Raw genomic sequence first — 17740 nt, 5'->3', positions numbered from 1 at the left:
GGCGATTGCTATTGCTATGAAATAAAGTGCTTTCTCTCTAACTTTGGAGTTTCATGTCTTTTACCAGTATCTTTGAAACTGTGGTACACTAACTAGTTAGCTTGCAAATAATGTAAAATCTCAGACCCTTCACAATTCTCAACAATACTGTGTTAAGAACTTTATATACACATCTCTAATCCCCATATCAATGCTGCTAAGTAGATATTACTATCCTCCTTTTACAGATAAGGATACTGAACTTCTGAGAGGTTAAGTAAAATAGCCTAGTCACATAACTAGAAGTGGCAAATCAATGTATGTCAGCATCCAAAGCTCAAGAGCCTTCCACTATAACACAAAACCCCTGAACAGATTTACCTTAAGTCCTGTATGGTTTCCAAGTTACTATTTAAAATATCAGCTATTTTTCCCATTAGTGGACTAAAATGCAACTGCTGATCAGCTAGGCAAGAGGAAAATTTTGACAGCACATGCATATCAAACCTATTAAAGGAAATACACAAAGGAGAGCATTAGTATTTACGTAGACTTAAAACACATAATACACAGTTATAAAGCAAGAAGCAATCAAAAAATCTACTGACATATACACTTTACTAATATAAAATAAGTTTGTCTAAAATGCTATTTTTTAATTATTTTTAATTTTTTATTATTATAAAAGTAACAAATGCTAACAATTAAAAAGTCAGATTTTATAGAAAGATTAAAAAGAGAAAATCACTCAAAATTATTTGAATCATGTACCTATTAGTTTTTGAGGTAGTATAACAATTTCAACTCAAAGTTGCATATTAACAAATAAAACATTCAGTACTAAAACCTTGCTGTAAAAAAGTTCAGAATTTTTCTGCAGGAAAAATGACTCAATTTCTTCAACAATGAAATCATAAGACAAAAGAGATAAAGGAGAATTGTTATAGATTTTTTTACGACTTTTAATTCATTAGAACACAAGCCTAAGAAGGTTCACAAAAGCATTATATGGAACAGGAAAAAACTGCAAACAATCCAAATGCCCACCAAGGGCACAATGGATAAATTACACAGGAGCTCTGGTAGCATAGTGGCTAAAGCACTTGCTGTTAACCAGAAGGCTGGCGGTTCAAACCCACCAACCACTCCTCAGAAGGAAGGTTGGGCAATCCTACTTCCGTAGTGATACTGCCTCGGAAACCCAAGGAGGGGTCGCTATGAGTCGGGGCTGACTTGACGGCACATAATAACAACAACATTCATATAACAGAATACTATACAACAATAAAAAAGAACTACTGAATCGCAGATCGTGGATGAATCTTCAAAACATTTTGAGTGAATTAAACTAGAGATAAGAATATGTTGTTGTTGTTGTTATGTGCCGTCGAGTCGGACCCGACTCATAGCGACCCCTCCTTGGGTTTCCGAGGCAGTATCCTACGGAAGTAGATTGCCCAACCTTCCTTCCGAGGAGTGGCTGGTAGGTTTGAACTGCCAGCCTTCTAGTTAGCAGTCAAGTGCCTTGGCACTATGCTACCAGAGCTTCTAGAGATAAGAATATATAATATAAAATTCTATTTCTATAAGAAGGAAACTATTTACAGTGTTAGAAGCCAAAACAGTGGTTACTCCTGGAATGAGGGGAGATGAACTGGAAGAGAACATGAGAACCTCTGGGGAACTAGTAATGTTCCTTATCTTTTTTCCACATGTGTAATTGTTTTATTCATATTTTAAGAATACAATTGTCAACTAAGTTTATGTCAAATGAAGGACAAATGGCTGAACAGAAGATTAGAAGACTGAAATCTGCTTATTTTGTATAAGCACAGAAATGATATGAATCTTCTAATTCCAAAATAAATTTGCACTTAATGCAGTATTTAGATTTTTTTCCATTGTTATTAGAGTGATGTTATTTTGCTCTTAAATTTGAGTGACACTAAATAGCAGTTGGAGTAAACCAGAAATAGATGTTTCATTACAACACAGACAGACAGACAAACAGATGTGTCCACAGCATTTTAAGTTTCAGTTGGTCAACTTAGGCTTTTTCTTCAACGTTAGAGAGGATTACAGTGATCTGAATGACCTTTCCTTCTGAACAATGGGTAATGCTGTTTCTTAATCTGGGCATTGTTACACATAAATGATCAATCAGTAGGTGAAAATTCATCAAGCTGCACACTTATGATTGGTATAGTTTTATACAATACTCTTCAATGAAATGTTTAGTTAAAAAAAAGAAGCCCTAGCAACCAAATGGAATGTGTAGACCTTATTTAGATATTAATTTAAACAAGCTGACTATAAAAAAGGCCTTTCCAGGACAACCAAGGAAATTTGAACACAGACCAGGTATTAGGTTATATTAAGAAATTATTAATTTTTATAGGTAGCATAGAGGCATTGTGATTACATATATTTTTTATGAGTTCTTATCTCTAAGAAGGAACTCAGGTGACACAATGGTTGAAGGTTAATGGTTCAAACCCACCAGCAGCTCCAAAAGGAAAAGATGAGACAGTCTGCTTCCATAAAGAGTGATAGCTTTGAGGCAGTCATATACATCCTATGGGGTAGCTATAAGTCGAAATCAACTCGATAGCAGTGAATTTGGTTGGGTTTTTTTTTTTTTTTTTTTTTGTTATCTCTAAGAGAAGCCCTGGTGGCACACTGGTTAAGCACTTGGCTGCTAGAAAGGTAGAAGGTTTGAACCTATTAGCCACTCCACGGGAGAAAGGCCAAGCAGTCTGTTTCCATAAAGATCTACAGCCTTGGAAACCCTATGGGGCAGTTCTACTTTGTCTTTTAGGGTCGCTTTGAGTCAGAATCGACTCCACAACAGTGGGTTTGGGTTATCTCTCTCAGAGATACATATTGAGGCATCTACAGGTGGAATGATAGAACTATTTAAAAATATACTGAGGGGAAGGGAAGACTGTGAGATGAAATAAGTAAAATAAGACACCTATATGTTGGTAATTGTTGAAGCTGGATGATGGGCACATAAGAGTTTATTATATTAGTCTTCCCACCTTTATAAATGTATAAAATCTTCTGTAATTAAGAGTTTTTAAAAATTCTCAATTTCAAATTCATGCTAATTACTTTTGCTAAAATTCATCATATAGTACTAGTCTATAATAATCTATCCCATTTGAATCATAGTTCTATAACATAAATGCAGACATATTAGCAAAATCATTGATTAATAGAAATTTATTATACAACAAAAAACCTCATAGGGCACAAAAACCATTAAAAAATCAGAAATTAATGTTCATCCCATGACTCTATTAGAAATTCTATATATAGAACACAAATTAAGGTTTTTAAATTTTTTATAATTTAGTATCATAAAAAATAAAAGCATTGCTGTAAGTGAAAAGTATCCCACAGAAAAAAAATCATTATATTCTGAGTCATTTTGAAATGAAGAAAATTAAAAATGAAATGTCTGATTTACCAGGGAAGCACAACTATACATCTACAACTCAATCATTTAACTAATAAATAGTAAAAAAAAAAAAAAAACTGTTGCACAACTGGTTAGTTCAAGCTGCATTATACACATAACATTAAATGTTGCTATGATGAGAAATAAAAAAATTTTCAGCTATTATCAACAAGATAAAATTTAGCCCCAAAAATCTCGTTGTTTAGATTACTCACAAAAGGAGTAAGATTATTTTGCTTATCCTCAACAAAAGGATGGTTAATTAAAATTACAATTTAGTAGATGAATGCAGAATCTCAAAACCACAGAACTACAAAATACGGAACATATGTACAATGGAATACTACTCAATCATAAAGAGAAATACAGTCTTGATATATGTTACAAGGATGAACCTCAGGGCATTATAAATTCTAAGTGAAATAATCACAAAAGGACAAATATTGTACCATCTCCCTTACATGAAATGACAATAGGAAAATATATAGAGGCCAAAGTTTATTAGTTATCAGTGTTAGGAAGGAGTGGGTGCAGAACCATTATTTAGGAAGTAATGAGTTTCTGTTTATGGTAAAGGGAAATTTATCATTGATTAAGGAAAATGGTTGTGCAACATAATTAATGTAGTTGGTATCACTGAGCTATATACCTGAAAAAGGCTGAATAGACAAATGTCACATATATACATTTCTACCAGAAGGAAACATTTGCAACTGTTGATACTGCCTACCTACACGTAGCCAAATACCTCACTGGATTTGTTTTCTTGATCAGGAGTTTTAGGATCACGGTTTCATAGGACATTCTAAATCAACTGGACTAACACTGATTTTCATGGTTCTGGTTTACCTCCTAGTTTGCTGTGTAGTTCCTGCAGTCTTAAAAGTTTGTGAGTGGCCACCCACAGTATAAAAATTAGTTTCTATTTTCCTGGTGCAGCAGAGGAAGATGGTAGGTCAAGAACTAGAGGAGGAACTGGAATATGTGTCCAATTATATCTAGTAACAACCACCTCCTTTGTCATGACACCAGAACTGTACAGTGCCCAGCTACCACTACTGAATTTTTGGCTCCAAGATTCTATAGCAGAATCCTGATCAAAAAGGGGGAAAATACAGAAAAGAACTTCAAATTCTCATGGAATCCAGACTTTCGGAAGCCACTAACTTGGACGATTACCCTAAAATTATTGCCTGAAGAAATCTTCAAGCCTTAAACTGAAACTATTCCCTGAAGTGATCTTTAAACCAAACAACAGTTTAGCTTAAGAAGTAAAGAACATCTGTCTTTAGCATTATGTTCTTTTAAAGAATTATATACAGGAGATCAAATTGGCAATAGCAACTTGAGCAGTTAGATGATAAATTTAAGGGGCAGTGAGTTTGTGTTGATGATGTTGAAACTATTTGGAAAAGGATATTGAAAAAGGCAGCACAACTTGAAGAATATAAGCGACGTCACTGAATTGTACATGCAGAAATGTTTCAATTGATGTATGTTTCTCTGTGTGTATCTTAACCAAAAATTTAAAAAAAAAAATCCATAGAACTGTTAAATTACTGGTTTAATTTAATCCAGCATATATAACAAAGGTCTATATAGTTCATCAATACATAACTAAAATTGTTAAGAGTTTCTCATGAGTTAAGCTTTCAGAAGCAATATACCCAAAAAGCTCATATAGGAATGCCTGCTCCTCTCTATCTGTACATAATTAGTCTGTTGTTTTTCCTTTATCTCAGTCAATCCTTTCCTTTCTGCCCCAGTTTCTATCTGGTTTAGAGAGAGTTGTTGTTGCATCTTTTTTTTTTTTTTTTTTTTAAATCTTCCTGTCTCTTTCCCACTTTAATTTCCCCTCTTTCCTCACTAACCATTTGCCTTATTCCACTAATAATGGATATTAGCCATCCAGAATCCCAAGGTCAAGGAATTCAAAATTTCAGAAATAGCTGAAAATTTACTGAAGTGAGCTCTGCTGTTAGCTCATTTACAAATGGAGAGCTTCCCATGTGCACTTACAGAGTAGATGCTCTGTACTCAAGAGGGTCCTGAATCTACTTCACATTTTTCTGGATTAGTATCAATTATGGTGAAATGCTGAAAATATGACTGTGTATGGTACAGAAAATGATCTAAACTGATCTTACCCACACTAGTGGACCCAATACTTAACTACTTTAAATACTTCAAGTGTCACCTATGACTTTTGTTTATTGCTTCTTCATAAACAAGAAGACAAGAGAGAGTGACAAACAAGTACCATTCTAGTGAACTGGTATTTTCTTTTTTCTTCTTTTATGGCTCCTGCACTTTTACGTTTTTACTAAAGCCAGTCAAACAGAGCATCCTCTCTTCTGAAGCAGTTTGTTCATGAATATATAATTTTGGTCATTAAGTATGTGGAAAACGTCCCTGTTCTTAATTTAAAAAAGGAACATTTTAAATACTTTTATTTATCTCATGAAGACAAAACTCACATAAAATCAAACAACCCTCAAATTAACTTGAGCTTAAATGTATTTTTTCAATGAAGTTCGATAGGTAGGCAGCAGCTCCCCATTCTTTTACTACATGATTTTGCTGGGCCAGCCCTGAAAGAGATATTCCTTGTTCTTAGATGATGAACCCAGAGTACTCGCCTTTCCAGCCTTCTCCATCCTTCAGTAACCAGTGCTTCAACAAGAGGGTCATGAGCCTCAACAGCAAACCTCATTAAAAGCAAAAGAAAAAAATTCTCCATAAATAAAAATTTGTAAATCATTAAAAACACATGCAGAAAGATTTAGCATGCAAAAGCGATCTTCAAGTTATTGTTCTCTTACACAGTCCTTATTTCTAGGCCATTCCTATTTCAATATTCTAACGTCTTAGTACAGTCTAATAAATATCTATACTTTACATCATGTCTGTCTCTCTCTTTTTACCTGCTCGTCTCAATGTTCTCCACTGATGACAATGCAAATGCTCAATGATACATTTTATGCTGAAAATACACACAATGCTTATTACTTTTTCTGGTTATAACAATTTTTATAAGAGAAAGTTTTAAAATATAGAAAAACTTTAAAAAGGAAATAAAAATCACTTATAACCCTGGTACTCAGAAACCGTCACCACTACCCTTTTGGAGTACTTCTTTCCATTTCCTTTTCTCAATATACAAAAGAAATATGCATATGTTGTACATTTTTGTACCCTACCTTTTTCAGTAGTTTAACATTATATTGTGGGTATATGCCAACATCATTAAATATTCTTCAAAACATGATTTCTAATGATTGTATATTACTCCAGTGTGTGAGTGTAATATTATTTAGTTATACATTCACCCACTATTAGCATTTCAGTTTTTCAATATAAACAATGCTGTGATGAAGAGCCATATATAAAAGTCTTTAAATGTATCTTGCATTACTTAAGATAAATCTTAGAAGCAAAAGGTCAAAGGTATTTTTTCCCTTTCTCATGTAACAGCTTTTAACGATCCATGGAATATAATTTTTGACACAATTATATTCTTATCAAGTGTGGTGTAGTAAATTATTTAGTGTGGCTTTTCTACCCATAAGTCTTTGTAAACTCCAAGGTGGGATTTTCTATGAGCAACTGAGGAGCCTCCTGATTGCTGAAGTTGTCCACCTGGAGTATTTCTGTTGGGAGTGGCACAAAACAGTGTTCTGGGAGGTGCCCACTCTCTCTCAGGTGGTTAGAGTTCTGATGCTATGATTGGCTAGTTTGGCCACCCTGCCGGGCTCCAAAGGAGGTCTCCTGGAGGCAGAACTCTCTCTCTGACTGCTGGTTGAGGAGGACGTGCTGCTGAAAGAGACATGCACCCCTGAAAGAGACATACGCTGCTGGGAAAGAGATGCAAGAGACACGCATCGCTGAGTGAGACACCGAGGGACCAGCACTGCTGGGAAAGAGACGGAGAGACTGTTGGCTGAGGGACGGTGGGCTGGGAGAGAGATTGAGCATTTTTCCTGAACCTGAATTGTAGCCTGGTGCTTCCCTAATAAATCCTGTAATCTGTGAGTTCTGTGTGGCCACTGCAGCAAATTATCGAACCCAGGAGAGAGGTGGTGGGTGCTTTGGGAGGAATGGTTGGTGAAAGGGCTGGAGGGAGGCAGCATGTTTGGCCTTGCAGTAATAGGCCTTGGGTTACTGCTGTCTTCCTCTTGTGAGATTAGAGGAGGTCAGAACATGTGGCCTCCTTGCCGTTTTTGCATCAAGTATAAGTAAGTCTACAAAATGATTCTACTCCCTTTTTCTTTGTTTTTGGGAGCTACTGCTGGGAGCAATCTAGTTACTAACATCCCCTAGAAAACATATCTGGTATCAAATTATGGGAACCAAAATATCAACATAGGCACAATTTACTATTCTACTGATTGTTACTAGGTATTAAACTGAAGTCTAATTGTTCATTTATTTTATCCTTATTTTCTTTAGTCAACCACATTTTCACAAAATTTCACAATAATCCAGCTACATACAGTTTAAATTAATGATTTTTACTTTCACAAGTGATCATATTTTAATTTACAAAATGATAATACTACTAATTTGTATCAACATCTTTAAAATTACCAGGTTCATCTCAGGAAAGGATTATTGGAGGGGAAAAGTTTTTGTTTAAAAGATTTTTAGAAAATTAAAATACAGAAATAAATTATGACCATTGTCATCAAATCTAAAAGTACTTACTGCTGCATGATGCACAACACATTCACCAGGGTATCATCATTCATTAACTCTATTTTATCTGTAGTTAAATTACAAAGAGTAAGAAATCGGGGATTGTCTTTGATATATTCAACTCTTTTTAACAAGCTGGTCTTCTGCTTTTGAAACTGCCAAAGTATATTAAATGCATATCCCACTTGTTTTTCTGAAAGCATGGCTTTGTTTCTTTCGATAAGATCAAATATTTGCTCTTCATCTGTACACTTATTCATCTGGTTAATTAATAGTTCACAACTTGAGGGTCGAAATTGAAACACTCTCCAGAAAAATGGATAAAAAGCTCTTAGACGAAGCATATTTGTGACCAGTAAGTCCAGAAAAAAGTTATCTTCTCCTTTACATCACAAATTTCCTTAAATAAAGAAAACCATTTGCACTAGTATTCAGGTGCAATACACTGGTGTGATAATAACTGTTTTTCCTTCAAGTATTTTGCTTCCATTATGACTCCAAATACCATTCCAACATGCAGCTTCTGTAAAATTATTGATTTAACATGGTTAATAATATATCACTAATAATAAACTCCAAAATTCAACTTAAAATAACAAGTTTCTTCCCCTTAAGTAAAGACTTTGTTTTCAGTATGAACCACATGGCAGAATTTAATAAAAAATAAAATGCCCAGAGGGGCGGTCTTATTTCTTTACACCATTTGACTGTTTGTCAAATCTGACATTTACATAGTTTTCAAATTTGACCGTAAAAGCAGAAGGAAAAAACCCTCCAACTCAGAAATGAATCTAAGACAATTATGAAATAGAATAATTTGTTTTTAAAACAAGTTATAACAATTAGTCCAAGCAACTGGTATACCATGTGATTCTCAGCCTATATGACTATGAGACCAGAAGAACTAGATGGTGTCTGGCTACCACTGTCAACCACTCAGTTGTTGTTGTTATGTGCTGTCGAGTCGGACCCGACTCATTGCGACCCCTCCTTGGGTTTCTGAGGCAGTATCACTATGGAAGTAGATTGCCCCATCTTCCTTCCGAGGAGTGGCTGGTGGGTTTGAACCACCAGCCTTCTGGTCAGCAGTCAAGTGCCTTAGGCACTATGCAACCACTCAGAGGGGGATCTACATAGGAGATCCTAGATAGAGTGGGAGAACAATGTGAACAAAACTCAAAATCATTTGAGGAAAAAAAAAAAGGGGGGGGACCAGGTTTGCTAGTCTAATAGAGCCTGGTGGAACCACTGAGACTATGGCTTCTAGCAGCCTATCAGGTCTGGAATTAAACTCACACCTGTGGCTTTCATCCGAACAAAAGACAGGCATATGAGGTGAACATTTACACTAAGTAGATAAACTCCTTGGAGAGAACAATCATGGGAGAAAAGAAGGGTTGTTTATGCACAAGGAGACAGCTCAGGGCGCAAGAGTGCACAGAGGGATGGACACAGGGAAGAGGTAACTATGGGGAGGAAGTGGGAAAGAGCTGTGACACTGTTGGAAATTGTACTCAATTTCATGAGACAAAGTGTATGTGAACAGCTGTATGGAAAGTGAATTGGCTCTGTAAACTTTCACCCAGATCACAATTAAAAAAAAAAAAAGAAAACAAGTTATAAATCTTTATGAGATGTTCACTGCAGCACTATTTACAATAACAAAAAGATGAAAATAACCTAGGTGCCCATCAACAGAAGAATGGATAACCAAACTATGGTACATACACACAATGGAATTCTATGCAACCCTCAAGAAAAACATAGAATCTGCAAAACAACTCATAACATGGATGAATTGGAGGACATTATGCTGAGTGAAATAAGTCAATCACAGAAGGATAGATATTGTGTTAGTCCCTTATTGTAAAAAGTCAAGGAAACGTTTACACATGGAGGGAAATTTTCTTTGTTGGTTACCAGGGGTGGGAGGGGAGGGAAGGGAACACTGCTAGATAGGTAGAGACAAGTATTTATTTAGGTGAAGGGAAGGGCAATGTACCAAATATGAGTGATCAACAAGGTGGCATTGAGGAAGAGGAAGACAGAGAGGTGCATGGGAGGTACAGCTAACCAATTTTTGCATATACAATACTGCGTAGTCAGTGATGGCAAACACTGATATATGGGTGGATAGATGGGTGGACAGGGTGAACTATTAGGTATGTCTATGCAGGAGGGAGTGTGCCCATGACCATGTATAGAGTTGGCAGACAATATTTCTACAAGTGCATTTGTATGTTCTGTAAGAATTTCCAGTTATGTAGTAAAGCTGACATAGGACAAGGCTGTAGTCACTTGTTGGCCACAGCCAGGTACCTGGAGGGAGAGAGTACTTGGACCTGTGAGCTCAGGACCATGGTCGCAGGGAATATCAAGCTCAATTGGCATAATATACTACACAAAAACACTGTTCCACATCTTACTTTGGCAAGTAGAGACTGGGATCTTAAAATGCTTATAAGCAGCTATCTAGATGCAATGAGAGGTCTCTCCTCATCCAGAGCAAATAATGAAGAAAACCAACAACGCATGGAAACAATTAGTCCAAAGGACTGGTACACCACATGATCCTCAGTGGGTATGACTATGAGACCAGAACAACTAGATGGTGCCTGGCTACCACTGTCAATCACTCAGAGGGGGATCTATGTAGGAGATTCCAGATAGAATGGGAGAACAATGTGGAACAAACCTCAAAATCACACACACACACACACACACACACACACAAAAGGGGCCAAGTTTGCTGGTCTGACAGAGCCTAGTGGAACCCCTAAGGCTATGGCCCCTAGCTCCCTTCAGGTCTGGAATTGAACCACTGAACTCACTCCTGTGGCTTCCAGCCAAACAAAAGACAGGCATATGAGCTGAATATTTAGATGACATAGATAGACTCCTTGGAGAGATAAATTGTGGGAGAATAGGAGGGCTGTATATGCACAGGGATACAGCTTGGGGGTGGGCAGGAGTGCATGGGAGGGAATGACACAGGGAAGAGGTAACAACTATGGGGAAAAAGTGGGAAGAGAGCTGTTGCATTGTGGGAAATTGCAGTCAATGTCATGAGACAAAGTGTATGTGAACTGCTGCATGGAAAATGAATTTGCTCTGTAAACTGTCACCCAAATCACAATAAAAATTTAAAAAAATTTCCATGAGAGATCGAGAAGCAATACTTAGAAAACCGTATTATCCAACACTTCTGCAACAAGGTACTATCTACAAAACCAAAAAAAGAAAAGAAATCCACTGTCATCCAGTCGATTCTGACTCATAATGACTCTACGGGATAGAATTGCCCCATATGGTTTCCAAGGCTGTATATCTTTACGGAACCAGACTGCCTCATCTTTCTCCAGCGGAGTGGTTGGTGGGTTCGAACCGCTGACCTTCTGGTTAGCAGCCCCAAGCCTTCAAGTGCACCGACGGCAAACAGTGACGCGCTGTGCAAATGACAAACATCTACCTTGCCAGATACATAGTGGCGCTCAATGAATGAGTGAAGGAACCAAAGTTAGTCTCCCCCGTCTCTCACAAGAGAGCGCAGTCCTGTCCTCTTCTGTGCCGCGGAACTCCGCGGAGAACTCACCTTCGGGAAGGCGGCCAGGATTTCTTACCGGACATGAGTCTTGCCCAGAAAACGTGCGAAGTGTGTTAAAAGAAAAACCTCTGCAGTTATCCCAGGCCTGACTTGCCAGCAAGAAGTTCATACCCTCAACGCTTGCAATTTTTCAGGAAGATTCCTGGGAAGACTGGTCACAATGTCTCAGAAGTCAGATCTACTCCTGGTCACCAAACCAAGCGACGCGTTACCTCTCGCTCACCTCTCCGAGCCCCGGGTTTTCAATCTATCCTCGAGAGACATCATCTCTCCGCTTTTGGAGCCTGTCCCCAAACCAGAAAACATGCCCGGCAAAGGGCAGCGTGCGCGGCGGAAGGCGTGCACTACATATCCCAGCGTGCGTCGCGGCGATGACGGTAGAATAGACGTCGTCGCTTACGCGTTTGGAACCTATAGGAGTTGTAGTTTCTCATTGAGAAGTGAGTCTAGGGCAGGACTTAATTAACTGTTGTAGGTTCTCTATAATGTTTCTCAGTTATCTAAGGTTTTCCCCAGTCTGTCGTGGACTGATACTTTTATAATACACAATAACAGCGAGTTATTAAAAAAATTAAATTAGAAAATATAAACATGGAAAAGATGCATATGGATTTTTTCTTACTATATTCAACAGATACAAAATTACTGTCAAGTGCTTATAAAAGTTATTTAATTTCATACTTTCAATTTCTGCCCTTATGTCGTGGCACACAGGCATCAGTCACAGACCACACTTCTTTTTAACAGCTTTATTGAAATATAATTCACATACCATTCAAATCACCCATTTACAGTGTACTATTTAATGGCATTTAGTATATTCACCCACCAGCCACTCCTCGGAAGGAAGATGGGGCAATCTACTTCCGTAGTGATACTGCCTTGGAAACCCAAGGAGGGGTTGCTGTGAGTCAGTCCAATTCCACGGCACATAACAACAAAAACAACAACAACAGTATATTCACAGAATTGTGACACCATCACCAAAATCGATTTGAGAATATTTTCATCACCCCTAAAAAAGAAGCGACAAGCCCATTAGCAGTCACTCCCCACCCCACCTTAAACCAAAACCAAACTCACTGTCATGAGTTGATTTCAAGTCATAGTGACATTTTAGGACATAGTAGCACTGCCCCATAGGGTTTCCAAGACTATAAATCTTTATGGGAGCACATTGACTCATCTTTCTCCTGGAAGTGGCTGATGGGTTTGAACCACTGACCTTTTGGTTAGTAGACACATGCTTTTACCACTATGACACCAGAGCTGGCCTATCCACGTTAATCACAGGCCATACTGATTTAGGGTATTTGGAGCAAGGCCAAGGGAGCCCTGGTAGCACAGTGGTTAAGGGCTCGGCTGCTGAAAAGTCAAGGGAGAATGATGAGCAGTCTGCTTCTGTAAAGATTTACAGCCTTGGAAACCCTATGGTGCAGTTCCACCCTGTCCTATACGGTCACTATGGGAGGAATTTGACTCAGCCACAGTGGGTTGGAACTAGGTCAATTGATAATAAATCTGAAGATTGAGAATAACCAGAATTCACAGAATAAAAGGAGTTGCAGAATAAATGCGGAAAAAGCATAGGGATAGATCTAGCATGACTTTGTGTCAATGACCTCCAGTCAAATACCACCAGAACACACCTATAGTTAAACAGAGTTCAGTTATTGACTCGTTGAAATGAAGTAGAACACACCCCATAGGGTCTCAGTAAGGTGTTAGAAAAACTTGCAGTATTTAGTATTGTGTTAAATTACACTGGTTTTGGTTTAAAAAGGGATTTTCCTTTAGATGGGATGCTATGAGGAAGTGGGAGAAATAATCTTATTGGGAATCTTACTAAATTTCATCTACAATGCAGAGGAATAAAAGAGGTGAAAACTACAATTGTTAAATAAGCAGTAGCCACTCATATTAGCCAGGATAGGGGAATAGCTTATTTTTAATAAACTTTATAATGAGGAGGAGGTCAGCACAAAATGATCGAGGCAAAGGAAGACCCTGTGAGGTGCACAAGAGTAAAGGCAACATTGATAATACCATGATACACATAATCCCACAACAACAATAATAAAAATAATCCCAGTGAATACATAGATAGACATGCAAGCTGAACAGGAGTGAGAAAGGTGAATGGGACTATACCCATGAATATATACAGATTTGACAAAGGACATTTCTACCTATGTATTTATGTGTGCTACAAATATATCCATGAATATTGTAGAGCATACAGGAGGCAAATTTATGAAAAGTTCTTACCATAACCAAACACCTTGAGAGAATGAGTTGCTGGGCCTGGGGGCTCAGGACCATAGTCACGTAGGACATCAAGGTCAACTGATGTCTACAAAGACAATACTCTACATCCTACCTTGGTAAGTAGCAACTGGAGTCTTAAAAGCTTGTCAGCAGCCCTCTATGGTACAATAGAGCAAAGAAGAGTGAAGAAAATCAAAGACATACGAAAACAAAAGAGGAATATCTGACCACACGAACCCCAGCCTGCACGACCCTGAGACCAGAAGAACTAGATGGTGCCTGGCTACCACAGCTGACCACTTTGAAAGTGATCACAATAGGAGGTCCTAAATAGAGTAGGAGAAAAATGTATAACAAACTCAAAATAATAAAAAGATCAGACTTCATGATCTGATAGAGACTGATGAAATCCCTAAGACTATGGCCCTTAGACACCCCTCAAGCCTGGAACTGAATTCACCCCCATGGCTCAACATTCAGCCAAACAAAAGACAGGCTTATAAGGTGAACAATAATACCAGGGAAGTACTCACACCTGGAAACAATGAACCATACACAAACGAAAGGGCAGCATTTACCCAGAGATAAAGCTCAGAAAATAGTATGGGATGGGAAAGAAAGTGAATGGAAATGGTAAAAACAGGGAAGAAGTGGAAAGAGTGCTTTTACATTGTGGAGATATCAATCAATGTCACGAAACAAAATGTGTATGAATTGCTGAATGGAAAACCAATTTGCTCTGTAAACATTCACCCAAATCACAATAAAAGGTTGAAAAAAAACAAAGACTACGTTTCTATCTGGACAAAAATACAGGTAGACTCCCTACCTTACAATACACAAAAATGAACTAAAGACAAATTAAATATATAAACATAATAAAATTTTTATGAAATATTATAAGAAAATTAAAGATAATATATTTATAATTTTAAGGTAAATCAGATAGGAAACCCAAAAGCCATCAATAGAAATCTTAATAAATTTGGCTACATTAAAACTAAAAACTCTACATAGCAAACATCAATAGAGTCTAAAGATAATTTATAGAATGGAAAAACATACTTGAGACACATGACAAAAGATGTATGAATGTGTGTGTGTGTGCATGCGCACACATGCACAGATGTAGAGAGAGATTATAAACTGAAAAAACAAAGAATTCAGTAGAAAAATGGTCAAAAAATTAAAAACTATCCAACCTCATTGGTGATCAGAAATTACAAAATGAGACACCACTATTCTTTCACCCATTGGCAAAAATTTAAAAGATTGAAAACAACTTGTGTGGTAGGAAACAGTCACTCTCAAATAACCTTGAACAACTTCTCAAGATATTAAATGTTGTAGTTAAGGTTATGTGTCAACTTGGCTGGACCATGGTTTTGAGTATCTAGGCAGCTTGATGTAGTTATTCCCCAAATGAGATTGTCATCACCTCCATGGTGGAATCTGCTGTGAGCAGCTTAAGTCATTACCATCGGGTGTGGCCTGCTTCCAGTATATAAGGATACACTCTGAGAACGGCTGCTGGCTTTGGGCACATCTGCACCCTGCATTGGGCCAAGTTTTGGCCTGCCATGCTGCCTGCTGATCTTGGGATTATTTGTGGATTTGAACCAGTGGTCTGCCTGTTGCCTGCCGATTTGGAATTGTGCTATTTTATCTATTGAGCCTAGGTTTGTCAGTCTCAGCAGCCAGTGGCTGCATGAGTCAGAAAAAGTATCCAGCTCCAGGGAGCCTGGAATAAGAGGCAGAGCTGAAGCCCAAGGTCGAGAGGCTATCACCCAGCCCCTAGAGCCAGCACTTTGAATTTGGACTTCTAGTCTCCTAAACTGTAAGAGAATAAATTTCTGCTTGTTAAAATCATCCATTTGTGGTATTTCTGTTATAGCAGCACTAGAAAAATCCCTACATCCTACTTTGGTGGGTAGCAACTGGGGTTTTAAAAGCTTGTAAGCAGCCCTCTATAATGCAGCTGTTGGTCTCTCCCCACATACGGAACAAAGAAAATCAAAGACACATGGAAACAAATAGGCAAAGGACTAAAGGATTAATGGACCATGTGAACCCCAGGCTCCACAACATTAACCAAGCACTATATTTTACCAAAAAAAAGAAAGAAAAACAAAACAAAACACAGTACATGACCTTTAAACTTATTTAACTTTATTGGGTCTTTTGGCTATTTTTCCTGCAAAATTTATGTGGTAGTTTGGTTTGTGTGTCAACTTGGCTGGGCCTGGTTGAATGGCTGGGCAGCTGGTGGTAGTTACTCCCCATGAGGAGACTGGCAATCAACTTCATGGTGGGATCTACCACAAGCAGCTGGGTAGCTGCCTTTGGATATGTGGTCTGCTTCCTGTACATAAGGAGAAGACTTTGGGACTGGTCTCTAGCCTATGGCAAGCTTGGACCCTGCATGGAGCCGTGTTGCTGGCTCAGCAGCCTGCTATGCTCTGCTGACCTTGGGACTTACAATGGACTTAAGTTAATGGCCTGCCGTGTGGTTTGGTAACATTGGGACTGTGCCTTTTTACTTGTCAATCTTGGGGTTTCTCAGCCTCAGCAGCCAGCAGCTGTCTGAGTGAAGAAACACCTCTAGCTCCAGTGGGCTGGGAGCAGAGGCAGAGCTAGACCCCAAGGTTGAGGGGCTTTCACCCAGTCCCTAGAGCCTAGCACTTTGAACTTGGACTCAAAGCCTCCAAATTGTAAGAATAAACTCCTGTTTGTTAAGGCTATCCCATTTGTAGTATATTTCTTGTTAGAGTGGCACTAGGTAACCAGAACAATTTAAAATATCAATATATAACTATATAGGTACAAAAATGTTTATTGCAGTATTGTTTGTATTAACCAAAACTTGAAAAGTAAAGAAAATGTCCCATAGCAGAGTGACTGGATAAATTAGTTTATCCATACTTTGTTGCTATTAATTACTGCTGAGTTGATTCTGACTCATGGTGATCCCATGTGAGCAGAGTAGAACTGGTTTTCAAGGCTGTGACTTTTCAGATGTAGATTGTGAGGTCTGTCTCCTGGGTGCTATTAGATGGGTTCAAACTACCAACCTTTCAGCTGGTACTCGAGTGCTCAACTATTGGCTCTACCCAGGCACTTCTCTTAAGGTTAGTCTTACCACAAGGACTGATATGACTCAAACCAAAAAGCCCATTGCCATCAAATCAATTCTGACTCACAATGATGCCCTTTGGGCTTCTGAGGCAGTAAATCTTTACAGAAGTAGAGTGCCCCTAAGTGGCTGGTGGGTTTGAACCGCCAACCCTCTGGTCAGCAGTCAAATGCCTTAGGTGCTGCCCCACCAGAGCTCCTTGATATGACTCAAGTGAAGCCAAATTAGTACCTCGGGCATATGAACTATAAGATGGGTAATGCAATCTGCTGTTAAAAAAAAGAGGCAAGAATTCCGGCAAGATGGCGGACTAGGCAGAAGGACTGCACAGACCCTTTTCAACAAAGAAAAGGGAAACCAATTGATACAGACACAGAAGATAATCTTGGACTGCTGAGCCTTGAAGGGAAGGATACAGAAGTAGACTAAACCCCAACTAGAGAAGAATTTGTGTGAAAATACCAAAAAAGGAGACATACAGAGCTGTGGTCTGGCAGGGACCTGAACGCACCTGACAGCACAAATGGCTTGGACATTCCCAAGTGGTGGTAGGACCTAAAAATTAACCTAAAAATCACCCTGCTAGCCAGGGACTGCA

At 38.3% G+C, this 17740-nt stretch overlaps 1 protein-coding gene across 1 annotated transcript in view; it reads right to left on the bottom strand.

Moving 5' to 3' along the window:
* The window catches only part of FASTKD1 (FAST kinase domains 1), a 70479-nt gene extending 61980 nt beyond the window's left edge, over positions 1-8499 (bottom strand). The window contains exons 1-3 of the mRNA XM_007945414.2: positions 8147-8499; positions 6082-6150; positions 361-486 (exon numbers count right to left, since the gene is read on the bottom strand). Coding sequence (XP_007943605.1) covers positions 361-486; positions 6082-6150; positions 8147-8481 — 530 coding nt within the window. The 5' untranslated portion in view covers positions 8482-8499. The remainder of the gene's footprint in view (positions 1-360; positions 487-6081; positions 6151-8146) is intronic.
* Positions 8500-17740: the final 9241 nt, after the last annotated feature.

Source organism: Orycteropus afer, unplaced genomic scaffold (genome assembly GCF_000298275.1).
Source record: "Orycteropus afer afer isolate SDZICR_OR568_19922 unplaced genomic scaffold, OryAfe1.0 scaffold00001, whole genome shotgun sequence".
NCBI lineage: Eukaryota > Metazoa > Chordata > Mammalia > Tubulidentata > Orycteropodidae > Orycteropus > Orycteropus afer.
The sequence above is the reverse complement of the archived record's forward strand: the minus strand, read 5'-3'. Positions and strand labels throughout refer to the sequence as shown.